The 26,265-nt window shown below is 39.2% G+C and overlaps 2 protein-coding genes across 7 annotated transcripts in view; one reads left to right on the top strand and one right to left on the bottom strand.

Moving 5' to 3' along the window:
* LOC117408734 (atrial natriuretic peptide-converting enzyme-like) overlaps positions 1 to 16,355 on the top strand; it is a 53,315-nt gene extending 36,960 nt beyond the window's left edge. For all 3 annotated transcript variants that reach the window (XM_034014003.3, XM_034014000.3, XM_034014002.3), the window contains exons 15-22: positions 1,151 to 1,261; positions 2,963 to 3,086; positions 4,408 to 4,533; positions 8,029 to 8,078; positions 8,376 to 8,550; positions 13,603 to 13,874; positions 13,972 to 14,105; positions 14,526 to 16,355. In XM_034014003.3, coding sequence (XP_033869894.3) covers positions 1,151 to 1,261; positions 2,963 to 3,086; positions 4,408 to 4,533; positions 8,029 to 8,078; positions 8,376 to 8,550; positions 13,603 to 13,874; positions 13,972 to 14,105; positions 14,526 to 14,705 — 1,172 coding nt within the window. In that variant the 3' untranslated portion in view covers positions 14,706 to 16,355. The remainder of the gene's footprint in view (positions 1 to 1,150; positions 1,262 to 2,962; positions 3,087 to 4,407; positions 4,534 to 8,028; positions 8,079 to 8,375; positions 8,551 to 13,602; positions 13,875 to 13,971; positions 14,106 to 14,525) is intronic.
* A 342-nt stretch (positions 16,356 to 16,697) lies between these two features.
* Positions 16,698 to 26,265, bottom strand: part of LOC117408733 (phospholipid-transporting ATPase VD-like) — a 34,197-nt gene continuing 24,629 nt past the window's right edge. For 3 of the 4 annotated variants that reach the window (XM_059006340.1, XM_059006333.1, XM_059006337.1), the window contains 12 exons: positions 24,378 to 25,005; positions 24,011 to 24,114; positions 23,756 to 23,882; positions 22,566 to 22,750; positions 21,216 to 21,480; positions 20,973 to 21,049; positions 20,733 to 20,858; positions 20,200 to 20,400; positions 19,941 to 20,021; positions 18,959 to 19,063; positions 18,381 to 18,568; positions 16,698 to 17,945 (listed from right to left, as the gene is read on the bottom strand). In XM_059006340.1, the coding sequence (XP_058862323.1) occupies positions 17,447 to 17,945; positions 18,381 to 18,568; positions 18,959 to 19,063; positions 19,941 to 20,021; positions 20,200 to 20,400; positions 20,733 to 20,858; positions 20,973 to 21,049; positions 21,216 to 21,480; positions 22,566 to 22,750; positions 23,756 to 23,882; positions 24,011 to 24,114; positions 24,378 to 25,005 (2,586 nt within the window). In that variant the 3' untranslated portion in view covers positions 16,698 to 17,446. The remainder of the gene's footprint in view (positions 17,946 to 18,380; positions 18,569 to 18,958; positions 19,064 to 19,940; positions 20,022 to 20,199; positions 20,401 to 20,732; positions 20,859 to 20,972; positions 21,050 to 21,215; positions 21,481 to 22,565; positions 22,751 to 23,755; positions 23,883 to 24,010; positions 24,115 to 24,377; positions 25,006 to 26,265) is intronic. The other variant, XM_059006344.1, reaches the window with a different exon arrangement.

Consider the following 26,265-nt stretch of genomic DNA (forward strand, 5'->3'; position numbering starts at 1 on the left):
GTACAGTAACTATAAAATGGAGTGACCAACTACCAGCAAATAAAATCCCCAAAGTAGTAAGTAGACATGCCGATTTGGATGAAGAACAATTAAATGAAGTGGAAAATAGCAAAACCAAAAGAAAAAAACAGTATTTCAGTACTGGCTGAAACAGAAACTTTGAGCTGACTGTGGAAAATGCACATCTTAATAAAATAGTAAGGGGTTTCTATGGAAATGTAAGAAATGCCCCAGGAGAATATACAGTTTCAAGCTACATTATTCACCCCTCCGACACAGACCTTACAAAACTATTGAAATCCGAGACAGCATTGAATTTATTTGTATTTCTCCCATCCCTCCGTTCTGCTCAAACATCAGCGTCCTGCACTGAGAGAAAAAAAAATGAGTTCAGTACCGGCTGAACTCTGCCTCCTGGTGGATCTTTTCAATGGCAATGTACAACACATACCAAAAATAAAGATTTCATTACTTTTGCACGTTTCAATTAAATTAATTTACTCAACTAACTAGTTCAAAGCTATAAATGGGACTACTTTTTTGTCCCTTTATTGGCGTAAGGATATTTAATAAAAAAACAAATCATTTTTTGTCCTAAACACGTTTTTTTCAAATCCAATGTTTGACTTGGATTATAAATGCAATAAGGCCTGACAGGGTGTCCGTGTACGTCCAATATACAGACTTCTTGGGGGTTGGAGGCACTCGGCTTCACCTCGTGACGCATAATGCTTTTTCGTGTGGACCCTACAGGAGAAAAAACGTCAAGACATAACAGTATATTCTTTTTATTCACCTTATAAAAAACAATAAAACAATCCACAACATTGTAAGCCATCAAGGTTATTTATGGAAAGTATAATCAGAATTGGTTACTGTTAAGACTATGAGAAGAGTGGTACTTACAATATAAGATTTAGCTTGACTGCCATGCGCTTGCTCATAAGAGCTATGTGTGTTCATCTACCGGAACAATGCCTCAGTGTGGATGCGTTGAACCTATTTCTTGTAGTTCAAATGGAACTATTACACATTTGCAAGTAAAAACTGGGTGCTTGCTATTCACTGTCTACATCTAGTCACCAGCTCATATCCATATTAAAGTATGTAAAGTATAGATGAATAATATTTTTTTTGTCATTTTTAACAGCTTCTTGTAAAGACAATGAGAAGGTGTGTAACAATCATGAATGTGTACACCGTAGTTTATGGTGCGATGGCATAAAAGACTGTTCTGACAGCTCAGACGAATGGAACTGTGGTAAGTTCTGCTTTTCAGGTGTTATGTTGTTGTTTTGTTGTGTTTCATTGTATTTGTAACCCTTCCTAGTGCTTTGGGTTATGACCTATTCAGATTTCTTTCAGTTGGTTTATCATTTCAGAAAAATAATTGAATTGCTGGTCAGCGTCGGGAGCTGACCCTGGGGAAGTGGAAGTGGGGCTCCTCCCTCGTGGGCGCTGGACGATCGGGCCCCCTATAAAGGGCATCTAGATGCTCTGGCTTCCCCCTTGTGGGTGCTGGACGCCAGGGCTCCCCTCTTTTGGGCAGTGGACACTCAGGCTCCCCCCTAATGGGTGCTGGATGCTCAGGCTCCCCCCTTGTGGGTGCTGGACGCTCGGGCTCCCCCCTTTTGGGCACTGGACTCTCAAGCTCCCCCATCATGGGCTCTGGACGCTCAGGCTCTCCCCTCATGGGTGCTGGACACTCAGGCTCCCCCCTTGTGGGTGCTGGACGCTCGGGCTCCCCCCTTTTGGGCACTGGACTCTCAGGCTCCCCCATCATGGGCTCTGGACGCTCTTTTTTATATTGTTTTTATATTGTGATTGAGGGATTAAGTGGCTAATCTTTCTGCTTAGATCATTATTTCCATTCTTCCTGTATTTTTTTTCTTTTTAACACTTGTAAAATCTGAATTCCTCTAGGGTGTGCAACTGTTTCTGTCCCCCCTGAAACTTTTTTTTTAAATAGATTTTTAATTTACTACCTTTCTAAAATCACCTTACTTTATAATCTCAGCATTTAGAAAAAAAATGTCTTGAATATTTAGTAAACCAGGTCTAAACAGGAACAGCAGCAGAGAGTGTTAAGAGAACACATAATATGATACTAAACAGGTAAGAAAATAATATACTCAAAAAATAAAGATGGTATAAAAAAATCCTTTAACTGTAGTCCACACTGTTACCTTACTGAAACCCGAACAGTATGTTAATGGAACCTGTATTGTGTGCAATATAATATAAAACCACAGAGGGTGTGAAATTGCATGGCTGTATGCCAGTCTAGGGAATTCGATGATAGCTGAACCATGAAAGTGATTCTCAAAACAATTTTGTGAAAGTGATCACAGCCCTTGAGATTTGAATACAACCTTGTATTCAATTTTATGCTATCTATTCTTGCACTTACAATAAACGGCCTAATGAAAAGAGGTGGGAACCGATGTTTTCAAAGGATGAAGTCAATTATACTGGTTCCAAAACAACAACAAAAAAGGCTAAGAAGAAATGTGAGGAAGGCGAAAAATAAACAAAGATCCAAGACTAAAGCTAGATAGGATTAAATGAAGTGTGACTGAAATAGATGAGGATTACAAGGTTGTCAATTGCAGTGGTCTACAAGGAAAGTATGTGTTTATACATAGGGCTCTTACCAGAAGACACAGTACAGACTTAATTAATTCTTTACTAGCGTCATTGCATTCCCTGTTTGAACGAGTCTTATTTTATTAGGTCATTCATATAAGCTCAGCATGTATAAGGTGTAGTGCACCAAGCTGTTTTTTAAAATAGGTTAACATATTTAAAAAGGTTGGTATCTAATATATACCCATGTTGAAAACTACCTCCAACAGCTGAAGAAATGAATTAGTATGATATTTTAACATCCAACTGGATGATCAGGAAACACTAACTTAAATGCAGTAGTAGTACAGGACAAACTTGTCCTTTTTTTGTGCAGTGACTCTGTCGAAGACGCCCTCATCCCTGCTGACCATCCATAAGTCTGCCTCAGACTATCATGTGTGTGCTGACAACTGGCAAGAGGAGCTGAGCCTGCTGGCCTGCAAGCAGATGGGTTTAGGGTAAGGTCAGTAGCTTGTAGCAGAATCTATGACTGTAGCCAATTGAATCTCTGCTATACACAATGAGACATCTTGCTGTTTTCAGCCAGTCACCATGAAGCATCTGGCATTGATGTCCCCACGTGTTTTATTCTGAAACATTACTCTTTATTTATTATTATTCCATGCATCTCAGGCACAGCAACAAATAAATACATGAATAAATACATTAATAATGTACTGTATTTGTAGCATTAGTAAGATGGCTATATTCGGTAAAAGGCAAGGCCTATTGAGGGAAAGTAAAACTAGCATCATGCATTCTTTACAGAAATAAGCAGGCAAACACATAAATAAATAAATACATTCATAGCAGAGCTGCCAGAAGAGAAAATCCAGCTGTACTGGTGCGTTTTAGTGGAGGTTCACCTAAGTAGGTGCACTTTGTCCGGATAATGATTATAAAATAATCCGGAAGGGAGTCTGACCCTGAGACTTCTGCTGCTGCTGAGCAGTAACCTTTATCATGCAAATAAAGCTCCTGAAAATGAGAATGGAGGCTAGAGAGCAGAATAAAATCATGAGAGAAAGAACCTTCACTTCACACAAAAGGAACTAAAGGTCTTTCCACTGGGGCGACTTCCACAAGTGCCCATTAGTGCAAAAAAAAGAGCCCTACACACCATCTACAATAGAGCAGGAAGCATTGGGGCTTGTTAAAAACAATGGCTGCGCCAAACAGAAAGCAAAACAGAACCCTGGAGCTTTGTGAACTGTGCTTCTTTCCCATATGGATCTGTTGAGTTTAGTTCAGGGTATACAAGGAAATACAACCATTTCTTTTTTTTTTATTCAATGGAATGTAGCTCCACATTTGTTAGGGGCCAAGGGGGTGCTCAGAGGTCTGCACAGCTTATTAGCTGTCAGTGCAAGCAAGGCTTTGTCATGTGTGAGCTGACAGTGAAGAGTTTACAATGGCAATGCACACTGTGTACAAAACTGGATTTGAGTGGGGAGGAGCGGGAAATGAAGAGGTTGAATGGGTAGACCCTTTTTTAGGGTTATTTTGTAAACCCAGGAGCTTTGGTGACTATTTCCATCAGTTTTTGTGAACAGAAAGACAAAAACTTTGCTTATTGTGGTATACCGTGGTTAAAGTTTAGCAAAGTGTGGTAAAGCAGAGTAAAGTAATGGTAAAGCCTGGTGTGGAGCAGCATTTTGAAAAATAATGTAAACATTTATCATGGTCATTGTGCAGAAGGGCATCTTTGTACTTTTATCCCAAAAACAGGAAGATGGTTTTGTCGGGTTCTCACATGTCCGTGTCTTTTGCTTTGAACAGGGGTCTGTCCACCACCAGCATTGTACAAGACCAACACGACCAACCAGGCCGCAGGAAGTGGCTGCACCTGAGCTCTGATTGGAGACACAAGAAAGGCTCCACCCTCCAAGCACTTCTGGTGAAAGGGTGAGAAGTAACTTGCATACAACATTGGGAACTGAAGTATTCTTTCTTTGTATTGTGTCACTGGGAACCGTTCTTTCACAAAACCCCAACACAAAAATACTTCAAACTGCACACTCTTAAAGTGAACAGAAAACGTCAGACAATGTGGGAGGCTAGTTAGTTTATATTAGCATCCACAGATTCAGGGCTTGTCATTGAAATAACTAATTGAGATTGGTAGACACAAGTCTTTATAGCTCCACATCTATAATTTTATATGTTAGTCATGCAGAACCCCTTCGAAACATTTAATCTATTATGCGGAATGGATTCAATTTACTGTACATTATCCTGTGGTGTATTTCCATTTTTTACCACTAAGTGTCACTGTTGATACTTTGCAAAAAAAAAAAAAAAACTGCTCTTTCTAACAATGCAGGAAGTAATCTGTATTGTAAATACTGTTTATTGTTGTGAGAAATAGCTTATTTATTTTGTATCAATACTTTCATTTTTCATTCACTTACATATTCTACAGCAGGTCTACATTATTTTAGTGACGGTCCAGAGCACATTTTCTCTCCTATCCCCATACCAACAAACAAACAGAGCTACACAAACATAGTTTTACACGTGTTGTTGGTTTGAGAGTTCTTCACTGGGTTTAAAGGAGTTTTTGGTGGAATCAAAACTGTCTCATTTTTACTCGTCTGCCGCCTTTACTGATTTGTTAATGCATGAGTTCTTTCCCTGCCATAACCAGAGAATTGTATAACTATTGTATTCTTATGTGTCTGTGTTAGCAGAGCCAAACATTGTGTTTCACCATTGCAAAAACAAAGCAAATTGTAGGAAACAAAACTGCAGCACAAGAAGAACTGAACTGAAAAATCACTGTGCTTTCTCTTTCAAGTGAATTAAAAATAGACACATTACAAATAATAAAAAATACAGTGATTTTACCTTCATAAATCGGCTAATACTTACAGTATTGTACAGTAAGTGGGAGAGGTGGCCGGTCCTCAAGGGCTGACCTCAGCAAGAGCAATACAGAGATGCAAAGATTTGCATCAGTCAGAACAGAACACTGATATTAATATCCGCACACATAATGTGACCTGCAGATACTTAAGACAGCCAACATTTTAACTTCATGTGTTGTAAGCCTGACAATTGTAATCACCACTACAATCAGCATACTCATTGCTAATCTTTGCACACACAGCACATTTTGGTGGACGGTGGAATGATGCGATATCTGTCGTGGCCAGGTTTTACCTGTAATATTTTTTAATCAGCTTGGAAAAGCCTCTTAACAAAAATGGGCTTTGTAGCACCGGTACTTGTCATTATTTTCTTGGTGTTTGTGAAGTGTGATTTTCTGAACCATAAGGTATGAAAATGGTATCTTTCTTCTGTACTTTCAAAAAAATTTCTAATGACAGTTGTTTTATTAGCCGTAGAGAAGGGATATGTTGACGCCACAGCAGCCAACACACTGAGTTTCACTTCATTTGAGCTGCTAATACTGTTGACTTGTTGTACATTTTGTTTATAGCTCGCACTGAGTATCTGCTACTTACTATGACAGCAACACCTACTGTACCCTCGCGCACCACACTCTCACAAGAACTGTGTTGTGTCAAAAATTCACAGCATTTCCAATGTGAATGCAAGTCAAACTGTACTTGCGGTCCGGATTCGGACCGCGGTCTGCCAATTGAGTACCCCTGTTCTACAGTATACATGTGCATAATACCACCACTTACTCCAACAGCAGTATTATCTTTATTTTCATATGTGTTTATTTTTGGTATAAATGTTTTTTTTTTTATTATTATTATTATTATTATTATTATTATTATTATTTATTTCTTAGCAGACGCCCTTATCCAGGGCGACTTACAATTGTTACAAGATTGTTACAAGATATCACATTATACATTATTTCACATTATACAGATATCACATTATTTTTACATACAATTACCCATTTATACAGTTGGGTTTTTACTGGAGCAATCTAGGTAAAGTACCTTGCTCAAGGGTACAACAGCAGTGTCCCCCACTGGGGATTGAACCCACAACCCTCTGGGCAAGAGTCCAGAGCCCTAACCACTACTCCACACTGCTGCCCATTAAATGTGTGTATATTAAATGAACCCAGGAAAGAGTTAAGTTAGAGCCTTGACTTAAATACCCAGTTTCCATTGAGAATGTGGATAGAATGAAGAAAAATGTGGGCCACGATTGATGGTCCAATTTATGAATTATTCAGTTTAGTTTAAATGAGGCAGGTCTGTATAAAAGGCTACAACAAGCCGCCTTGTTCAATTTTATAGAGGCTGGGCTTAAGAAGGAGCGACAGGGAGTTGCTTTATGGTTTTATTTCAATGGCTACCTGATCTCCTGCCTTTTTGCCTGAACGCTTTCGCCTGACCCTCACAGAGGGAACGTAACGTTTTAAAAAACAAACTGCCGTTAGGAAATTCTTTCTGTTAAGAATATTAGCAATAGCCACTGAATGTCTCTCACAATATCTGAGCTGATTAATTACTGTAATTGCTATCTCTCCGTACTGACCTGATCAATTTAGTGTTACGTCAAGACCCCCTTGTAAACGAGGCTTATTGGGTTTTCTCCTGGTTAAAGAATTTAGGATGTATAGTATGTATAGCAATACACAGACTGTATGTACAGCACCCTACGAAGCTGTGAGAGAATACAGTCATTATTTTCCACTTCATGGTCACAGCACAGCTGCTGGAGTGATTCTGTTGCCATGGAGAAGTGTACATACTTTCATACACAGAATAATCAAGTGCAGTACACCTGTAATCTTATTCCCCTGTACTGCCCTCCTGGTAGTCTGGACATACTCCCTTTGTTGACACGTCCAAGTGTACACATGGGACCGATGTTTTGTTAGGTCTGTCCTTCCATGTGAGTCTTTTTTTAAGGTGACCGTATGTCTCCGTGTTGAGCGGGACAGTTCAGGCTCACAACCCAATGCATTCTGGTAAGGGTGGTCCTGCTTCTCTTAAAGGAAAGAATGGTACCCGAAACAGGTAAAATGTACCAGAATGCATTGGGTTGTGAGTTGAAAAGCCTGGACTGTCCCAAACTGTCCCGCTGAACACGGAGCCATATGGTCACCTTATCTTTTTTGTATTTAGCTAACTGAGTGCCTACTATTGGCTGCTAGATTTGACCTTGTCTCTATAGGAGACACATGACACCACTTACCAAAGGGAGGCATTGGAAATTACCCCAGTTTCCTTGACAATTAGCTCCAGGGAGTTTCAGGTGCTTGCCGGAATACAGCAGCTCCTAGGTAATGAACACGTTCTGTTTTACTTTAAGTGGCAAACAACCTCCAGACAGCTCTTATTAAACAGATTCAAAGCAACAGCCAGCCTGACACTGTAGGTGTTTCATTACTGTTGTGCTCATAGTCGTCTCCTTTGTGTTCTCTCACGATGGTATTGAAATAATGTGTTTTCTTTCTGCATGCAGGCATGCCTGTTGGAGCCGAAGCAAAGTGTCTCTCCATTGTGTCAAAGAAGGTACTGCCATTGAAAATACTTCAGATTATATGAGATCTTTTTTTTTCTAAATTATTTTACTTTCTTATCTGTGATAGTCCAAATGAAAAAAAGTGATTTCCTGCCAAGTTATTTCACTCCTCACCTGTTCGGTGAACAGCTTCTGAACATCTTACAAAAAAGAAAACCTCTTTTCCACCTAAACATCTTGTTATCCCTGAATAGATTGTTTATCTCCTCTAAAAGGGTCTCCTCTTGGGGTGCAAATGTTGTCCATTTACTGCAGAATGTTATTTGTTCTTCATTTTTTTCCCCCAGACTGCGGGCGTAGACCTGCAGCTCGAATGACCAAGAGGATTCTGGGAGGCAGGACTAGTCGGCCTGGCCGCTGGCCCTGGCAGTGCTCCATGCAGAGTGATCCCAGCGGCCACATCTGCGGCTGCGTCCTCATTGGCAAGAAGTGGTTGCTGACAGTAGCACACTGCTTTGAGGGGTGAGAACAGGGAATACTGGGAAACAGGGGGTGCACGTTTATTAACCACAATGGTTAGTAGAAACATAAAACAGTTTGTGCACATTGTTAATGACATCAGAACTGCTAAGATTTGTAGCTTTCATTGCCTCTCAGTTTACCAGACCTGTGAGTGGGTACTGCATTTCCTAGCATGTGTCTGGGCTGTGGAAAAAAGCATACTTTCAAGTGGTAAGACATGATGCTTGGACAATTAAATCCTGGCAGCCAATGAAAGACCTCAACAGTATCTCATCCAGACCTGCTAAACCTCTACGCATTTTGCGTATCCGCTACGCATTTTGAGTTGGTAATACGCGGGTACGTTTTTATCAGAGATGATACGCAATAATAGTAATCCATATTTCGCTCATCGTCTATGATGTTGCCTGTAGTTAGAGAAAGTTTGTTTGTATAATCACTGCCATTCTACTGTAGCCTATCAGGCTTTGTTGAGCTGACTCGCTTGTGTTTCAACTGCCAGTTTCGGACACACTGGAGGGAGTGTGAAGTACTGTGACTTGTGAGGAAATTATTTATTTCAAACTGGCCAGGGTACCTTTGTTTTTTAATGAATGCATTAGTTATGCATTCATTCTTGTCTGGGGGAAAAAAAACCTTTGCGTTTTTAAAAAAAAAACATGCTCGGTTTAGATAACTGCATCTTGCTGGGGAGATACCTTGATGTTGAAAGAAGGGGCAGATAGGGGACTCTACTTGACAGCTGAATGAACTAACCACGCTGAAATTGATCCCTCTTGGAGGTACGACTGAATGGTGAAGTAAATTAGAAGCAGAAGAAACTGCGAGTTCTGAGGAGACCGAAGAAGGCCGAGATGCAGATGAGATACCTTGACGTTGAAAAGAAGGGGCAGATAGGGGAATCTGCTTGACAGCTGAATGAACTGACCGCGCTGAAATAGATCCGTCTTGGAGGTACACAACTGAATGATGGAGTAAATTAGAAGTAGAAGAAACTGTGGATTCAGAGCTCCTGAGGAGACCGAAGAGGCGCGCAGCAGACGGGACCAGCTGACGGAACTTGGATACTAAAAGTAGAGGCAGAAGGGGAGCTGGAACTGACAGTTGAGGTAGCAGCTGGAACTGAACAAACATGTGTAAATCGACTGCTGGGTAAGCTCAGCACGCTTTGTGCTCCATTTTCTGGAATGGAGGGCAGAGATGAGATGTTGACTATCCTATGTGTCAGTTAATACAGGATCGATCTGCGGTCTGCTACTATCATGTCTGCTTGAAATGGAAAAGATGAACTCACATTCAGAGACTGGGTTTCACAACTCCAGTTATTCTCCTAGTAGTGGAACTCCTTAACTCATAAACAAGACAGATTTCCAGTCTCACCGCGTCTCTCACCATGTATTAATACTGTAATATTTGAGAGGATGTGTGGACATATGAATAGATTGCTGAGAAAGTCAAGCACCTCGTATTTTTTTTTTGATTAGATGGGGATTAGCATTAGCCTTGACTGCGAAATGCTTCCACGATCTGCGTACTGGAGGAAAGCGGAAGCGTTGGAAGCTCTGGAGTAGTGCAGGTACAGATTTAGACTGTAAACTAAAGCAACTTTGCATGCTATAATAGTGAGTAGATCTGAAGAGGGAGCAGAGATCTGCTGTAGTGAGGAGCAATTAACAGAAGAGGACGGGATCTGCTGAACAATGCAGAGATCTGAAGAAGTAACAATGAAGTGCTGTCAATAATGAGCAGTGGCCTGCTGTAGAGAGCAGAGATCTGCTGAAGCAGTGATCTGTAATAGTGAACGGTGGACAGCCACTGGTAGAGTGTGGTGGTCTGCTGCAGAGAGCAGAGATCTGCTGAATGCGGTGGATATTGGACTTAGAGTATTAAGGTGATTTAGATGAAGCCAGAGATGGGGCAGAGATGAAGAATGCATAGATCTGAGGCCGCTGTAGAACCTGAGAGGATGAAGAAGGCGTTGCTCTGAGGCTGCTGTAAAACCTATTGACTTGGTCGGGAGCAGTCTATGAGTGTATTGTCTATTGCAGGATAGGAGGGCACTTGACTGAAATGTTGATAGTTGTAGGACATGATTTCCGTATCTGACCAGCAGCTCACGTTGATGAAATAATAACTTTAAAGGTTGAATAAAGTGCCTTGGTGAAATTTGTCGGTTTGGAGGAGAGGAGCCAGATGAGGAAGCACGTATCCGGGAACAGGAAGAGGTCGCTGGAATGGATGCCTGATGCAGGGAAGCTGAAAGTTAATGTGACACTAGATTCTGAGCATCTCAGAAAGCTGATAAGTGCGTGGCTTCATGACCAGGTCCTCAAAGGGGCAGGTAGAGTTGAAATTGAAGAATGTCAGTTTATATAGGTAGACAAAAAGGTAGAGGCAGGAGGGGAACTCCCGAGAATCCATCAGAGTGAGAACAAGCTCTTCAGAAAGCACCTTTAGAACTCCTCTGTTTTTCCCCTGGGACACATATCACCCTTCCTTAAATGTGCTTTACTTGCTCTTATCTGCCCCCTATTTTACTGCATTTAATCCTGTACTTCAGAGTACTATAATCTGTCAAGTGTTTAATCTGTAGTATTTGTATTTAATTATATCCTGATGTAGCTGACACTGTTATCTGCTGTATTATTGAATTGTATTTTGTCACACGTGTAGTTGCTTGAACCAAAGTCATTGTATTCATCATTGTATTTATCTTGCTCTTAATTGTATTATTACTTGCACTGTGATTCTTGAAATGTATTTGTTTAAGACTGTAAGTCACCCTGGATAAGGGCGTCTGCTAAGAAATAAACAACAATAGCAAACCGGCTTAAAAAAAAAAAAGAGACAGAACTTGTGGTATTATACTGCCATCCAGAGGTTATGATTGGAATTAACCATTGACTTGAGTTAAGCAGGGTAGAATATATGAGGTTATTACGATTAAAAAACCTTGTCTATGTAGAACAACGTTTGCTTATTCCCTTAGATTTAAATAATAAATATTCTAGACATGTTAGGACAGTTTGTCGTGTATATAAATAAGTTAACGCATGGTCTGTAAGGCGCTGGTGGAAAAGTTGCAGTACGGCACTATCGTTGGAGCATGTGGTGACCAGTCAAACCACGAGCCGCCACTGGTTGAAATTGAGTTTGTAATGGGCAGGATACGTCTTTTAAAAGGTTGAACGTAGCTGATGGAGGTCCAGGGTAGGATCTTCTGATGGAACGATAATTGTGCTGGCTCTGTGGGATCGGGGTGCTGGCTCTGTGGGAGCAGGGGAGGGGCGTCTGATTGCAGGCGAGGAGTAAAGAAAGATTCCGCAGACAAAGCTTCGTGGTGGATTTAATTGAGCTAAAGTAAGGCAATCGCTGACAGCTGGAATGTCGATGTCTTGTCGAAGGAGCATGAAAGTTTAGCAGAGGACCAGTCTTTCTGATAAAGTTGCAGACAAGTTGAGTAGTGAAGTTGCGCTTTGAACGGCGCTGTTGCTGAGGTGGAGACTGGATGGAACAGGAAAGGCTAATGCTGGAGCTCTTGAAGCCGAAAAGAGAAGCTGAATGAAAAGAAGGATCACCTGAGCAGGTAGGAAAATGATTGATAATATCTTGGCAGCGATGTGCAGAGAAATGACCTGCAGTGAGCGAGGCAACGAAGTTTAGATATTTAGCGACGGCATCTGAGCGTTTGCTACAAAAACGAAACACTAGACAGAAAAGGTGCAGGTGATCAGGGCTTAAATAGAAAATAGATGCTAATTGACAGGAGATTAGAAAATTAGAAGATTAGAGGCCCCCAGCTCCACGCCCCCTGAACCACGCAAGCTAACATTTAATGTAGCATTATGGATTTCGTTAACGGTAAAATATTTTTTTTATGTAAGGACTGGGAATCACAGACCCGCGTAAGTGTAATCCTGTTTAACTGTATAGCTAAATATTTTTGAAAAAAACGGCCATACAAGTAAGCGTGTTAAAGTGGGACTTAATACTACTACTACTAATAACGTACTATCAGAACTACCAATATATGCTTACTGATATTAACTTTTTATGAAGCGCTCACTACAAACAAATGTTTTTTTTTTTATTCTCTTTTAATCGCTTAAATCCATTTTACCCTCCTGTCTGGATCAGCAGGAATCCTGTAGAAGGAAACTTTATATTTCTGTCCAGAACAAAAGAATCGGGTATCACTGTAATGTTACCGCGCTAGGCATTTTGGTCATCTTCCACAGTAATGCTGACTGTGAAAGAGTGTTCAGCTTGGTGACCAAAAACAAAACCCAACACAGAGCCAGCCTGATCACAGACATGCTAAGTACACTGGTAACACACAAACTCATGATGTCAGCGAAGCAGCAAGTGTGTCGCACACAAACCTTGAGTGACACCTTGCTCAGGAAAGCCAAGTCAGCCACCTATGAAGCTAAACATTCAAGATCTGAAAGTGCAGTTTGACCTGTTGGATTCCTTTCTGTTCCAAACACCTCACTTTCCTTTTTTGAAAGTGCTTTGTTTCTCTGTTTTAGAAGCTTATACATTTCAATTTGTTATGTTTTGACAGTAAATAAAATACAAACATACTACAAAAATGGCTATTTTCTGTACTTGAAATAATTTTCAGTTGGTATAAATTAAAAAGGTTTCATCTATAGTAAGGTAAACAAAATTAATTTAAACTGAAACAATCATAGCGAATCATACTCAAAACTCACCAGAGTGTAGCATTTAGCTGTTTTACACCCTAAAACAATTCTGGGGAGAAGCCCCCTGGACCCCCCCCGAGATGTCCGCGTGAAAGAGTGCTACTCAAAAAAAAAAAATGTCAAGGTTGGCAGGTCTGCCTCATCATACTTTTAGTACCCAGTAGAAGACTTTACATGCAGTGTCATATAATAGCAAAATGAATACGAATACCAAACTGATACTTGTTATTTGCATGTCTGTAAAGGTCTACAATTTTGTTTGTCTAAGTGCAGACCCATACTGTATTTATCAAAGGATTGATATTTGGTTACATTTTGGCACTCTGTTTCTCTCTGTGTTAAGCCGGGAAAATGCTGATGTTTGGAAAGTGGTGTTCGGTATCAACAACCTGGACCACCCGTTACCCTTCATGCAGACCAGGAAGGTGAAGAGAATTATCCTGCACCCAAGGTACAGCAGAGCAGTGGTGGATTACGACATCAGCATAGTGGAACTGGACGAGGAGATTAATGAGACCAGCTATGTGAGGCCTGTGTGTCTTCCTAACAAAGACCAGCACGCACAGCCAGATACATACTGTTACATCACAGGATGGGGCCACATGGGCAACAGAAGTAAGTTTGATTGGCTCTTCAAGTATTTCCGAAAGTTCTTGATGAGATCGGGTAAGCAAACCTACTGTGTGTGTGTCTGTTTTTTTTTTTTTAACAGTGCCCTTCAAGCTGCAAGAAGGAGAGGTTCGGATTATTTCAATGGATCAGTGTCAGTCTTACTTTGACATGAAAACCATCACATCTCGCATGCTATGTGCAGGATACGAATCTGGAACAGTGGATTCTTGTATGGTGAGTTATGCAAGTTATTTCTAAAAAAGATGTGAATTTCTGTCAAGATATAAAGAAAATGGTCGCTTTTAAAACTTAAGCTATTGACAATTTAAATGTGCTGTAATTCTAGAATGCACTGCATTTTCATATGCAACCTTTTTGTTTTTATTGACTTGTAAAGCTCTTTGAGATACTACAGCATGAAAGGCACGATACATACTTACATATTATTTAGCGAACCTTTCACGTAGCATGCACTCAGTTTACTTGCTGGTCATCAGTAAAAATAAGGGTCCTCCATTTTATACTTTAGAAATGTACTAAACAAATTAAAGTAAGTGAGCGGTTCTGTTTGTTCTCTTCAAATGACCTGACCCCATGCCTGACTGCAGGATTATATGTGACTCTCTATCTGAGACCTGGATTTCTGTCTTCCAGGGCGACAGCGGTGGGCCCTTGGTTTGTGAAGAATCTGCAGGGCGATGGACCTTGTACGGGCTGACATCCTGGGGATCAGTTTGCTTTTCCCAAGTCTTGGGACCTGGCGTTTACAGCAACGTGACTCATTTTGTGGAGTGGATCGAGAGACAGATATATCTCCACACGTTTCTCCTCTAGTAACCTGTGACACAGTAGAGATGGGCGGGGCTCTTTACAACAAATTGAGAAAAGAGCTTTGGCAGCTAGTGGTTGAAAAACTTTTAAGACAATTCTGGGAAATCATGGAGGGAGGAGGTATACATACAAGCAACATGCTCGACTCATGTGCCTCTATTCAAGAATTGTCAGAAGCTTCTAGCATTTTCTATAAACTTTTAATTTCACTGTGCTATTTTACCATTCCATTGGAACTGGTAACTTGGCTTTGAGCCTCTTGGGTAGGGCTGTTTATAATGCGGTCAATTATTTACAGAGGTTACATTGGTGTTTTTGATCATAAAGTTAAGGGTTGTTTTGTTATAATAGATAACTGTGAACAACGTTTATAGCATCTTGTTATACAAGTAGTATTTCTGTTTCTATATTCTATTCAAGACTGCACACTGCTTGTTTAACAGTTTGGCAAGTTCTGTCACTAACATTGCAAAGAAAGTGACCCAGGCTTATCATTACTCTAAAGAAAAAATCATAATCTGCTATTCAGGATTTTCTTAAACCTCTGCACACTATCTAAACATACTATAGCAATCATACTAGGATTATCACAGACTTGTTTTAATAGAAGGGAAGAAAAATACTATTGTATTGATTTCTTAGTGTGAAACAGGCATGTAATGAGATTATGTGTAAGATTCAGCAGGGATCCAGGAAAGAGACTGCTTCTCAAAAGGCTTGGAGCCAGAAGGCCCAGATCCCCATTCCGAATGTAAAGACTACTGCAAGATATTCTCAAGCCTTATGCATCTCTGAATGACTAAAGGATTATATGTAAAAATAGGAAAGCAACAAACTGGTAAATATCTGTATACGCAAGGCAAAACAGGGTATGTCCTATATTAAAAAAAAAAAAAAAAGTTAACAGAAAAGCCATCTCTGCAATACTGAGGACATGCAGGTTGTCCAATTTCATCACAACAGAGATGCCATTCAGTAAGGCTTGAATCATTAATCATAAAATGTGGACATATGCCATTTTATCTCAGATACACAGTATATATATATATATAAAAAAAAAACACATTAAAATCATTACTAACACACACACAACAAAATGGGGATAATCTGACATGGTTATATATATGGTCTCCACCCAGACCTCCCTCCAAATATCATTAAGCTTGACAGACACGCATCCATTTGTGAAGTTGTACTTTTACAGTATAAATCAAATCACGACTTTAAATGTGTCAGGAATTTGTACTGTTGACTAAAATACAATGTTTTCAATCAAGCTTTTAAACTGATCTTGGTAGTTTAAAAATCAAGCTTAACCGAAACTTGCAAAAGTGAAGCAAACATGAGTTTGTGATTATGGATTAAGGGTTGGGAGTTATTGCAGATTGGTCTATACAGTTAATTGTAGAAATAGACACAGCAAACCGAATTACTTAATGCCAAAGTCTCTGTCTCGTGTCTTCTCTTACGTCACACATAAACATTGTATAACCCAGCTTTGTACCTTTCTATTGAAGACACGTCTTCATTTCTGCTGTAGTGTGGTACTGTAACATTCCATGCAAAGATTACTTATGTTTGTAATTTTATAAAGTATTTTTATACTGCTTTTCTATGTGCACACATGAAATATAATGTATCGTGTCTTGACTATGAATTTGGTATTTTTACAATTAGTTATTGTTCTACTGTAAATGACAATCTGAATTTGATTTTAAGCAGATGTAATGATGGTAAACATACCAGAAGACTTGGGGGGAGGGGGAGGGGATGCTTCTAGCATTAAAAAAATAAATAACCTTTGTCTAGTATACAATTGGATAGATAATGGTTGATATGATTATATAAAACAAACAAAAAACTTTACCAGGTAGCAAGAATAATGACACATTGAGACACCCATCAGTGAATAATGCACATGGCTATGCTAAATAAGAACAAATTGAAAAGACCACAGGAAAAACAGAGGGGGAGGGGGAATCACCACATTGCAAATCTATGAGTATTCACTTTATTTTCTCAATAAATTATATTTGGAAATTTAAAAAAAAACAAACACACGCTTTTTAAAAGATACATACTTTTAAAAAACATGATCTAAAAAAACATGTAATGCCCAGCCTTCCAAGACAAGTTTGCCATATCCGTGTGCAGCTTTTCTAGTAAAACACTGACGTGGCAAATACAAGCCAGTCAGGGTCTCACTTGAGAAGGTTGATTATTGTTGATCGCTGATGAGAAAAGCAAAACAAAAATTAGTCAAGTTGACGTGATAATGCCTACTACATAATGGTGCTTACATATACATAAATATCTTTGGCATAGAAAAGTTCCAAACCATCAGTTATTTGTTCCTACTTCTTAGATCTCAGCCTGTGAGGTACATCATAAAAAAAAGAATGAAAAGAAGCTACACAAGGTGGCCATATACCTAGAAAACAACACAAGCTGTTCAAAACTGTATTCTGCAACTGTTATAAAACGTTTAAAAAAATCTTCATCACATATCTTTTCTTTGCTCTAAGGCTTGCACGCGTCCTGTAAACACTCCTCTGGGATCATACAGTACTATTTAAGCTTAACAGTATTTGTGCAAATCTTAAGGATTGCAAACAAAAAGGCCAATATGGGCCAGCCACTACTGGCTACTTCATTTCTATTTCAACTCTTTCATTTAATCTTCAGTAAAGTGGAACTTCTGTATGTAGGGATATGAAATTTCACCCAATGGCCTACTCCATAAACTAGGGTGTTGATTCAGCAGTGTTGGCTTGAAGCAGTATTTCCTGCACACTGCAGCTACGATCCGTCCTATTGAAAGATTCACCTTCATGTTCTCCTTCATCATATGTACAATTCAAGGCCCCAGGTACCGATCTATACCTCTGCAGAACAGGTGTTCCGGTCATGTCACTGGCAGGCACTGTATTGTTTTGGTGTGTTTTGGTGTGTTCCGATGTGTCTTTGCCGTCTGATTTGGACCATTGTGAAGCTCCTGATCTCACTACATGACTTGCAGGTCCAGTGCAGCCAGTTAATGGTGAGCTGCATTCTCTTACAGGCATGGTGTCACCAGTAGCATTGGCCCCAATGGGGTTTGTGTGCCCATACAGATCGCAGACTTGGGAATCTTTCCAGGCCTTCATTTCACGACTGCGCTGTTCTGGGGTCATTTTATCAAACTGTGCAGCCTTCAAGATGGGTGTGGGGAAAAAAATGCTTTGAGCACAGCGATACACAAACCTGGAAGAGAGGAGCAACATTTTAAAATTACAAAGCTATTCATACTATCCTTACAATACAGATGAAACCGACATGTTTTAAGGTCACCAAGTCACAAATGTCGGACAGCCTTTAAATAAAACACACTCTTCCAAGGTTTTAGAGCATCTGCCTCAATATGTGCTCATGTTTTGCCATCCCTACAGATTTGAAAGCAGAATTGGCAGACATGTTAAAATCAGAAAATAGCAATGGATATCACAAGGGGTCAAAATAGTAGCTTTTTTATTTAAACATAGGGAAGTAGTGGAAGTAAAACTGCAAAACTCCAGGATTATGCGAGGCAAGTACATTTGTGAAAGCGATCACTGGGTTGAGGTTTAGTTGGCAATGAGATATGAAACACTGACAAGGCTTTACAAATGGACATCATGATTATTGTGTTTTTGTCTTTACCTGGGCAAAAGTGCTACGATGGTAGTCAGAACACAGACCAAGTAGAAGACTGGATCAGACATGTATTTCTCCATGATCCCGATAGGGTTGGCTGGAGAGTTGCAGGTTACGCAAGTGGCACTGAAGATCAGAGCAAACACAAAGTAAAATAGTCCACTTCCAATCAGGATAACGGCATGTATCCAAGTCTGAAATTGAAAATTTTAAAATTTGAACATGCAAAATGATCCAAGGAAGCTTACCAAATGCTAGGTGTTAAACTAATGTTTAGTACAAGACAGGCGTGGCAGAACAAGTCTCACCTCCAGGAAAGGCAGTTTTCAGAGAATTTCGAGGACAGTTGTTCTGTACTGTTATTATATTATCCTTCAGCTTGCTGACACTTTGAGTAGTTTCTAGACCAATGGCTCTGTTCCAAGCCATTCCTTCTAAAAATGCATCTTTTATGATTTTTTTTTTTTAAATTAAGTTATGGCATTATAAAACTGTGCCACCAGTTTAAATTATTTTAACATTTTCCTGAAGGAACCAATGCTAGCAAAATATTATTAGTCTCTATTGGTTCATGTGATACTTACCAAGGTTTTACTTTCTAAAACAAGATGGAGGAGAATGATTAAGAGAGCAGATGTGTTTATAGGCGTTCCAAAAGAGAAGACATCGATATCAGAATCTGCGTACACCTGTAAAAAAAGAAATTACATTTCAACAACAAAAGAGAAGACATCGATATCAGAATCTGCGTACACCTGTAAAAAAAGAAATTACATTTCAACAACAAAAGAGAAGACATCGATATCAGAATCTGCGTACACCTGTAAAAAAAGAAATTACATTTCAACAACAAAAGAATCCACTAACAAACAATTCAAAGATTTACATCTAGCTCAATTACTATTTGTTTATTTAGCAGACACCTTTATCCAAGGCGACTTACAGAGACTAGGGTGTGTGAACTATGCGTCAACTGCAGAGTCACTTACAACTACGTCTCACCCGAAAGACGGAGCACAAGGAGGTTAAGTGACTTGCTCAGGGTCACACAATGAGTCAATGGCTGAGCTGGGATTTGAAGCAGGGACTTTCTGGTTACAAGCCCTTTTCGTTAACCACTGGACCACACATAATTTCACTGGAATATATTGTATGTTGATACTTTTAGTAAATGGGTTATTACTGTCATCATTTTATGGCTGCGATAATTCTGAATTACAGGATGCAACCACTGTCAATGCAATTCACCACACTTGCAGTGAAAACCAATTCCTGAGTGCACTGATCTGCAGTTTTACCAAAAACTTTGCTGGTATTGCCACTATATGGTAAAGGCTCATTAGAGCTATTAAATCAGCTTTCTCAGTGCTTGGTGATTAAAACTAATGAAGAAAATAGGCATAATGTAGAGGGGCAGCAAGTGTTTAACTTTCTCTTGAAGAAGATACATTGGTGTTAAATGTTACAAAATGAGGAATTCATTTTGAGAGACCTTCAGTTAATAAGTACTTGTTGGTCCCTACTTTTTGTAAAATTCTACAAACATCTTTCCCAAAATATACTTACAAAATATGGAAGGAAGAAGCAGACAAGGCTTTGATAAAATGCATCCAACATTATCAACCAGAAAGTGGATGACAAGTAGGCCTGTAAGGAGAACATGAGCAGAAAATGTTACTCTCCTTTAATCAGTGAAACACAAAGCAATTTTCAGGCACCTTTAAAAGCAATTTGGGGACATTTCTAAACAACAGAACATGTATTGCTGATATGATTTGGTTTATGAATGATATATTTTGTCATCATCATCATCATATTTCATTACCTCAGAGTTTTGACCACTTTTGTAAAGCTCTGGCAGCTGTGTGAGTGTCTCAGCAGAAATATCTTTGTCCAAGATCCCATATATTATAGGTGGTGCCGAGGTGAAGAGGAGGTTAAAGAAAATGAGAATCCAATAGTTTGTCATCGTGTTCCCAGAAAACCCGCAAAAGAACTGATACCAGAAGAGCAGGTTCACATAGGCCTAGAAAAGGAACAGGACATAGAAGACGATTGGTATAAAAGTAACCCCATTGGCAAATACTGTATATGATTAAAAAAATAAGTACAAATAACCATGGTGTCTATTAGCAGCAGTTGCACATTTTTCCCCAGAATTTTATACTATTCCAACCAAGTTTCATTATCATATAAGCAGTTCTCTTTTGATGAGAAACTCCAAAGTGACATGCATACAGACACCTGGACAAACACATCCACTATACCTCTTGTAACAGAGAAATCCATCCTAGTTGGGAAAAGTATTGAAAAAGCAGTCAATTCCACATAGGTTCAGGTATGCCACCTTATACTTACAACATTTTTATAGAAGAAATAAAGAACCATATTGGCTAATCTTGTGTAACACCAATGACCATGGACAAGCAGTAACTTGCTTAAATGTTTAAATCTTGATATGGCAAAGTCACTGGACATCACAGCCTGAAAGAAAGAGAAAGCACTGTAAATTCCTATTAACACGATACTTGGTAAATTGTGTAATGACTGCATGTTTAAATTAAAGGCAATTCCGGTGAATTAACTGTGTCAAAATACCTGCATGCCTTCCTGTCCTGAAATTCCTATTCCAACATCAGCAACCTGGATCATGCTGACATCATTGGCACCATCACCTACAGAGAATGACAAGTTTGTACATTCATTTTTACATCGTTAAAAGCATGTTATGTCCTGCTTACACATACAGATATCAAGACACAAGATACAAGCAGACTTCAAACTTTACCAGGGTTACTATAGGACAAAAGCATTGTTTTAATGAAAAACAGGTATGTTTACCTATAGCAAGAGCCAAGACATCCAGTTTGTCTCGCACTAGCTTGACCACTTGACTCTTCTGCAGTGGGGTTGATCTACAACACACGACTGCTCGGCACTGCTTGGTTAGTTCCAGGAACGTTTCCTCCAGGCTCTCGTGCAAAGCATACTCCAGTGTCTTCCCATCAATCACCAAGCTAAAGCCAGGCACTGGCCCTCCACTGGGCCCAGGGACACTTTCTCTGATTTCTTTTATAAGTGTATTAAGCAATGCCTCACAGCAGTCCTGAAAACAATGGAAATAATGAGATATAATCCAAGTTAGAATTTTGGTAACTAATAAATTAATGATAGGTAGGGGTTTAAAATACAAGCAAATATGCCCTTTAAAAAAAAAGTGGTCAGGAAAGCACACATTTTAATGGCACTACCCTTGCATATCTGATAACCTTACAGTAGCACAAAAAAGAATAAACTAATTTCCAGTAACACATACACATATGTTGGTGTATTGCAGCAGAGGGCACCAATTTACATTATGAAAATAAACAGTGTTAATAAAGAAGGAAGCTATGAATACTGCATCACTTCATATTATTGAAATTGTATTAACCATTTCGATAATACCTGTATTCCTTCGAATTTAAAATGTGCTTTAACCATTTTTTGCTTCTGAAAAAATAGCCTGTGTCTTAAATTAGAGTACAGTATTATGATGAGTGTATTAAAAAATCGCCAACAAAAGACATGACTACCAGAGTACACAAACAGCAAGGTGACTTGACTGCTAAGAAAAGACAACAAAAAATGTCTGCCTAATACACAAACAGCAACAGGACTTACTGCTGAGAAAAAAACAACAAAAGACGTCTACCAGAATACACAAGCAGCAACATGACTTACTGCCGAGACAGACTAAGCAATACCACAGTTCACAAATTGGGAGAAAAACAGGTTCTGGCTGTTGTGGTTGCTAGGTTACATGTAGCCTGATGTCATGCTTGCTATTGCCGGGATGTGTGATGCCATAAGTGAGTGGTGTTGTGTGTACGACAGAGACCCATCTTAAGTATTATACAGTGTGCAGCACGATAAACAAGCTCTGTGGTTAATCTACAACAACACTGTTTCGTGTCAGTTTTGTATGATACAACAGCGTAACTGAGGTTGTATCTTTGTAAATGCATATTTATTTGATGTTTTATTTTTTCCTCAAAACTGAGGGTGGTAAATTTGGGCTGCGTCTTAAATTCGAGGGCGTCTTAAATTTGAAGGAATACGGTGATATTTATACAATCCTTCAAATGCTGCTATAATTACATTGTATTCTACAAATCTCATCGGCATGAATCCCTCTCACCTCCCACTAACCTTGCTATTGCAGTTCACAGTGAAGACCTTATCAAGAGGACTCAGCAGCTTACAGGAATAGGCAATGTTGATGGCTGTCTCTTGTTTGTCCCCAGTCAGCACCCAGATCTTTATCCCTGCTTTCTGCAATGCTTCGATGGTCTCTGCAACACCTTCCTGGAGGCGATCCACTATACCAGTGGCACCTTGCATAAAGACGGGATCAAACAATGTGTTATATAGAGGATAGTACACTCTATTTAGCTTGATATGGAAAAGTAGATAACTAATGCAAGACAAACCCCCTCCAAGAATCCGTGCAGCAAGTGCTAATGTGGGTTCACGTTGGGACTTTCCTGCCCTGCTAGATCCACTTAGGGTTAGATTTTTTTATGTCAGACTTAAAAGCAACCACAACCCAAAGCGGTCGTTGATAGTTACTATAGTCTTTGAATGGCCAAAAATGGTCCCTGATTTCTATTACAGTAGCTTAAACATATTTTAGTTTAATACAGCAACTATTTAGAAGCATCATTTTAAATGATGGCTTTCTAGGGAAGACAATTTTCAACTTATAATACAACTGACACAATAAAAGAAAAAAAAAATTGCAAAATAAAACAAAACAAAACACAGGTCAATGAGCACATAGCAACATCATACAGTGCTTATAGGTTGCTTTTTTTGTAATTTTAGTTGAACCCAATTTCGCCAGAAAATGTCATTAAAAATGCTGTTATTATGTGTTACAAAAAACTACAGTACTTACTTCGAATCAAAGAGGCACTATCTTGCCACTTTCCTGTCTCTGTCCTCTCCTGCTTGTGTTCTTCTCTTATGTTCCAATTGTACCTGCAATCATCCAGTCTTTCCCCTTCCTGTCTCTTTCAGTGTCTCTAGTTTCAAGCAAAGCTTCTCTTCTCAACCTCTTTCTGTACACTTCTCCTGAGAACCCTGCCTTTTAAACAGCCTCTGGCATCTGTAAGATACTCTACTGTGATCTTCAACAGCTAGCTACCCTACCACTGGTATTGTGTAACGCCATATTCCTGATAAAAAAAATAAAAATCTTCATGCACAAAATATTGTAATTACACTACCTGTTTCAATCCATTTAACAATTATGTTAATAAAATTGTCAAGTGCTAAAATATTTCACTATAAAACTATACCTTTACTATAATTGTGGTGAAAAATGAATTGCAGCATACCCAATAATATTAGGTTGGTTTCCAGTTTAACTGCAGATTCCAGCAAAAGCTCTTCTCTGTGATCAATATTGGTCTCTGCTAAGAAATGATGTTTCAACCACTCTTCATATTCAGCGTCACTGAGTACCTTCCAATAACAAAGAAAAAAAGCTAGCTGGTGTTCCACACACAGAATGGTATAAATAATGCTTAATCGTAATTCAGCTGTTAGACAATGTTTGGTTTTATACAGATTATTTAGAACCCTAAAAGTACCTTATAGGCTATACACAACGTGCGTAGTCCTTCCTTGGCATAGTCATCTAAATGTTTTTGTGTTTGCTCTTTAATTTTCCTTAATATTTTTTCTTGGATATCATCTGCAAAATAAAAGGAGGAGTTAAAAGTCAGCATTTCTTAGAACTGAAAGGAGTAGAAACAGAACTACTGTTACCTCAGTAACTATCTTGGAGTACTAGAACCATTCAAAACCTAGAACAATTGGGTGTAAGCAATCTAGAAATTTTAGACAAGAAACGAAAAAGAAAAGCCCATTAACCACCACCCACCCAACAGTCACCTGAAAGAGACCACCCATCCCTGTATAACACTATTGACTGGCACAGTGTCCTCTAAACTCTACCTTTGGGTGAGCTGTCCAAAAGATCCATTATAACTGAATCTGCACCCTTTGAGTAAACAACAACTTGACCGGTGACTGGATGCCGGACAACTACAGACATCCTCTTCCTCACGGAGTCAAAGGGCAAAATGTGCAGAAGTTGAAAGTTCAAGTCTCCAACAGCAGCTAGCTGGACTGTGAGCTGGTCAGGGGTCCGAGCTCGTAAAGTGCATTTGTAGGCTCTCGCAGCGTGGACTAAAGCAGCTTCATCTGGGCTCTCTGCTTCATAAATCAGTTCCCCAGCACCGGGCTGCGTAGCGGGAGATTCAATTCTAGAAGGAATGCTGCCAGCAGCTTCCTTTGCCTCTGGCTGGTACTGTGTATTACAAGGTGACTGGTTCTCACTAGGCTTGTCTTTTTGAGAAGATCCAGACGCCTTTTCTTCTTTTTCTTTGACTTCAGTGGGTGTTTTTGTCCTGGTTTTAAAAATATTAAGTCTGCTTGTAAAGCTGCTGGGACTGTCTGACAGAGAGTCCGTGCCATTTAGGATGGAAGGAGTGCTAAAGTGACGAACAGAGAACCTCTGGAATAACTGCTTCATCTCTTCCAGGGATTTCAGGGGCGTTCGGACAGTGTCTGGGAATTGGGTCTGTAAAGAGGGGGAACAGGAAGGTGGTTAGTATGGGTTTTGAATTTTAGAACCTCACAAACAGTTTACTTTTATTTATTTATTCATTTTTTTCAATATTAAAATACCAGTAGTCAAGTCCTCAAACCTCGAGTCCAAGTCCGAGTCACGAGTCCTTGACTTGGAGTCTCGAGTCCGAATCAGAGTCCTTGAAACAAACTCAAATCAACTAGTGGTGTGGTAGTGGGGAGGGCAGTTTACCTAACATATGTTGTCTAATATCCCTTAGGAAAAATGCAGAAATAAAATAAAAAAATAAAAAATACAAAAAAAAAAAATGATATATATATTTCTAGCTATTCTAATTGCATGCTTTTTTCAACTTTTCTATCACTATCTTCTTTTCTTTTGGAATTGGAATACTGTTTGAATGTATCTGAAGTTTATAGATAAGCTTCAAGTTCAAGTTTGTGGACGTTGTTTTTCACTTTGATAGAAGCCGTGATCTGGACTATAGAGCCGGTGTAGTGTTAGAAAGTGGTACATCGTCAGAATGTGGTACGTGAAACCAAAACTTGACCTGTGTAATGTCAGAAAGTGGTACGCTGTCAGATTTTGGTACATGTGTAAACAATTGCAATCTGATGGGTGTTTTCGTATTGTCAAAAAGAGGTACATTTACCATTACTTTTTTTGGCAAACTTAAACTGGAAACATTTCTCTACAAAGAAAAAACAATTCACAAGAAGTCCACTGACTTCAATTCGGGTAAAATCTGCCAATCTGATTTAGACATTGCCGGAACTGTATATATACAGTTTTCTTAAAATAGTAAATCAAATATTATTTTTATTATTTGTTTTGCAAAACAGAAATGTTATGTTTCCCTTTCATTGCATTTGCACTTTTATTAAGCCTGTAATACAATGATGCATTTACGAGATTGTGCTTCAGTTCATTTGATTACAGATAAATGTATTTATCTTTTACACAAAAAACATATATTTATGGATTTCCCCTTTGTGTAAATTCATAATGGAATAACAAAATGAAGTTCACACAGACAGATTTCTAGGTTGACACTGCACAGCATATTGTTAATGTGTTTTTTCTCGCATCCATTAAATTATTTTCATTTTGATAAATTAAGCGGTATTAAGTTATTCTGTGTGTGTTTTTTTTTGTCTCATATCTGGAAGGCAATGTCTCATACTGGTAGGCAATTTTCGATTGAGACTTTAGTGCCTAGTTTTACACTGACGTTGCCAGGTGAATTCATTG

This window comes from Acipenser ruthenus, chromosome 2, assembly GCF_902713425.1.
Source record: "Acipenser ruthenus chromosome 2, fAciRut3.2 maternal haplotype, whole genome shotgun sequence".
NCBI lineage: Eukaryota > Metazoa > Chordata > Actinopteri > Acipenseriformes > Acipenseridae > Acipenser > Acipenser ruthenus.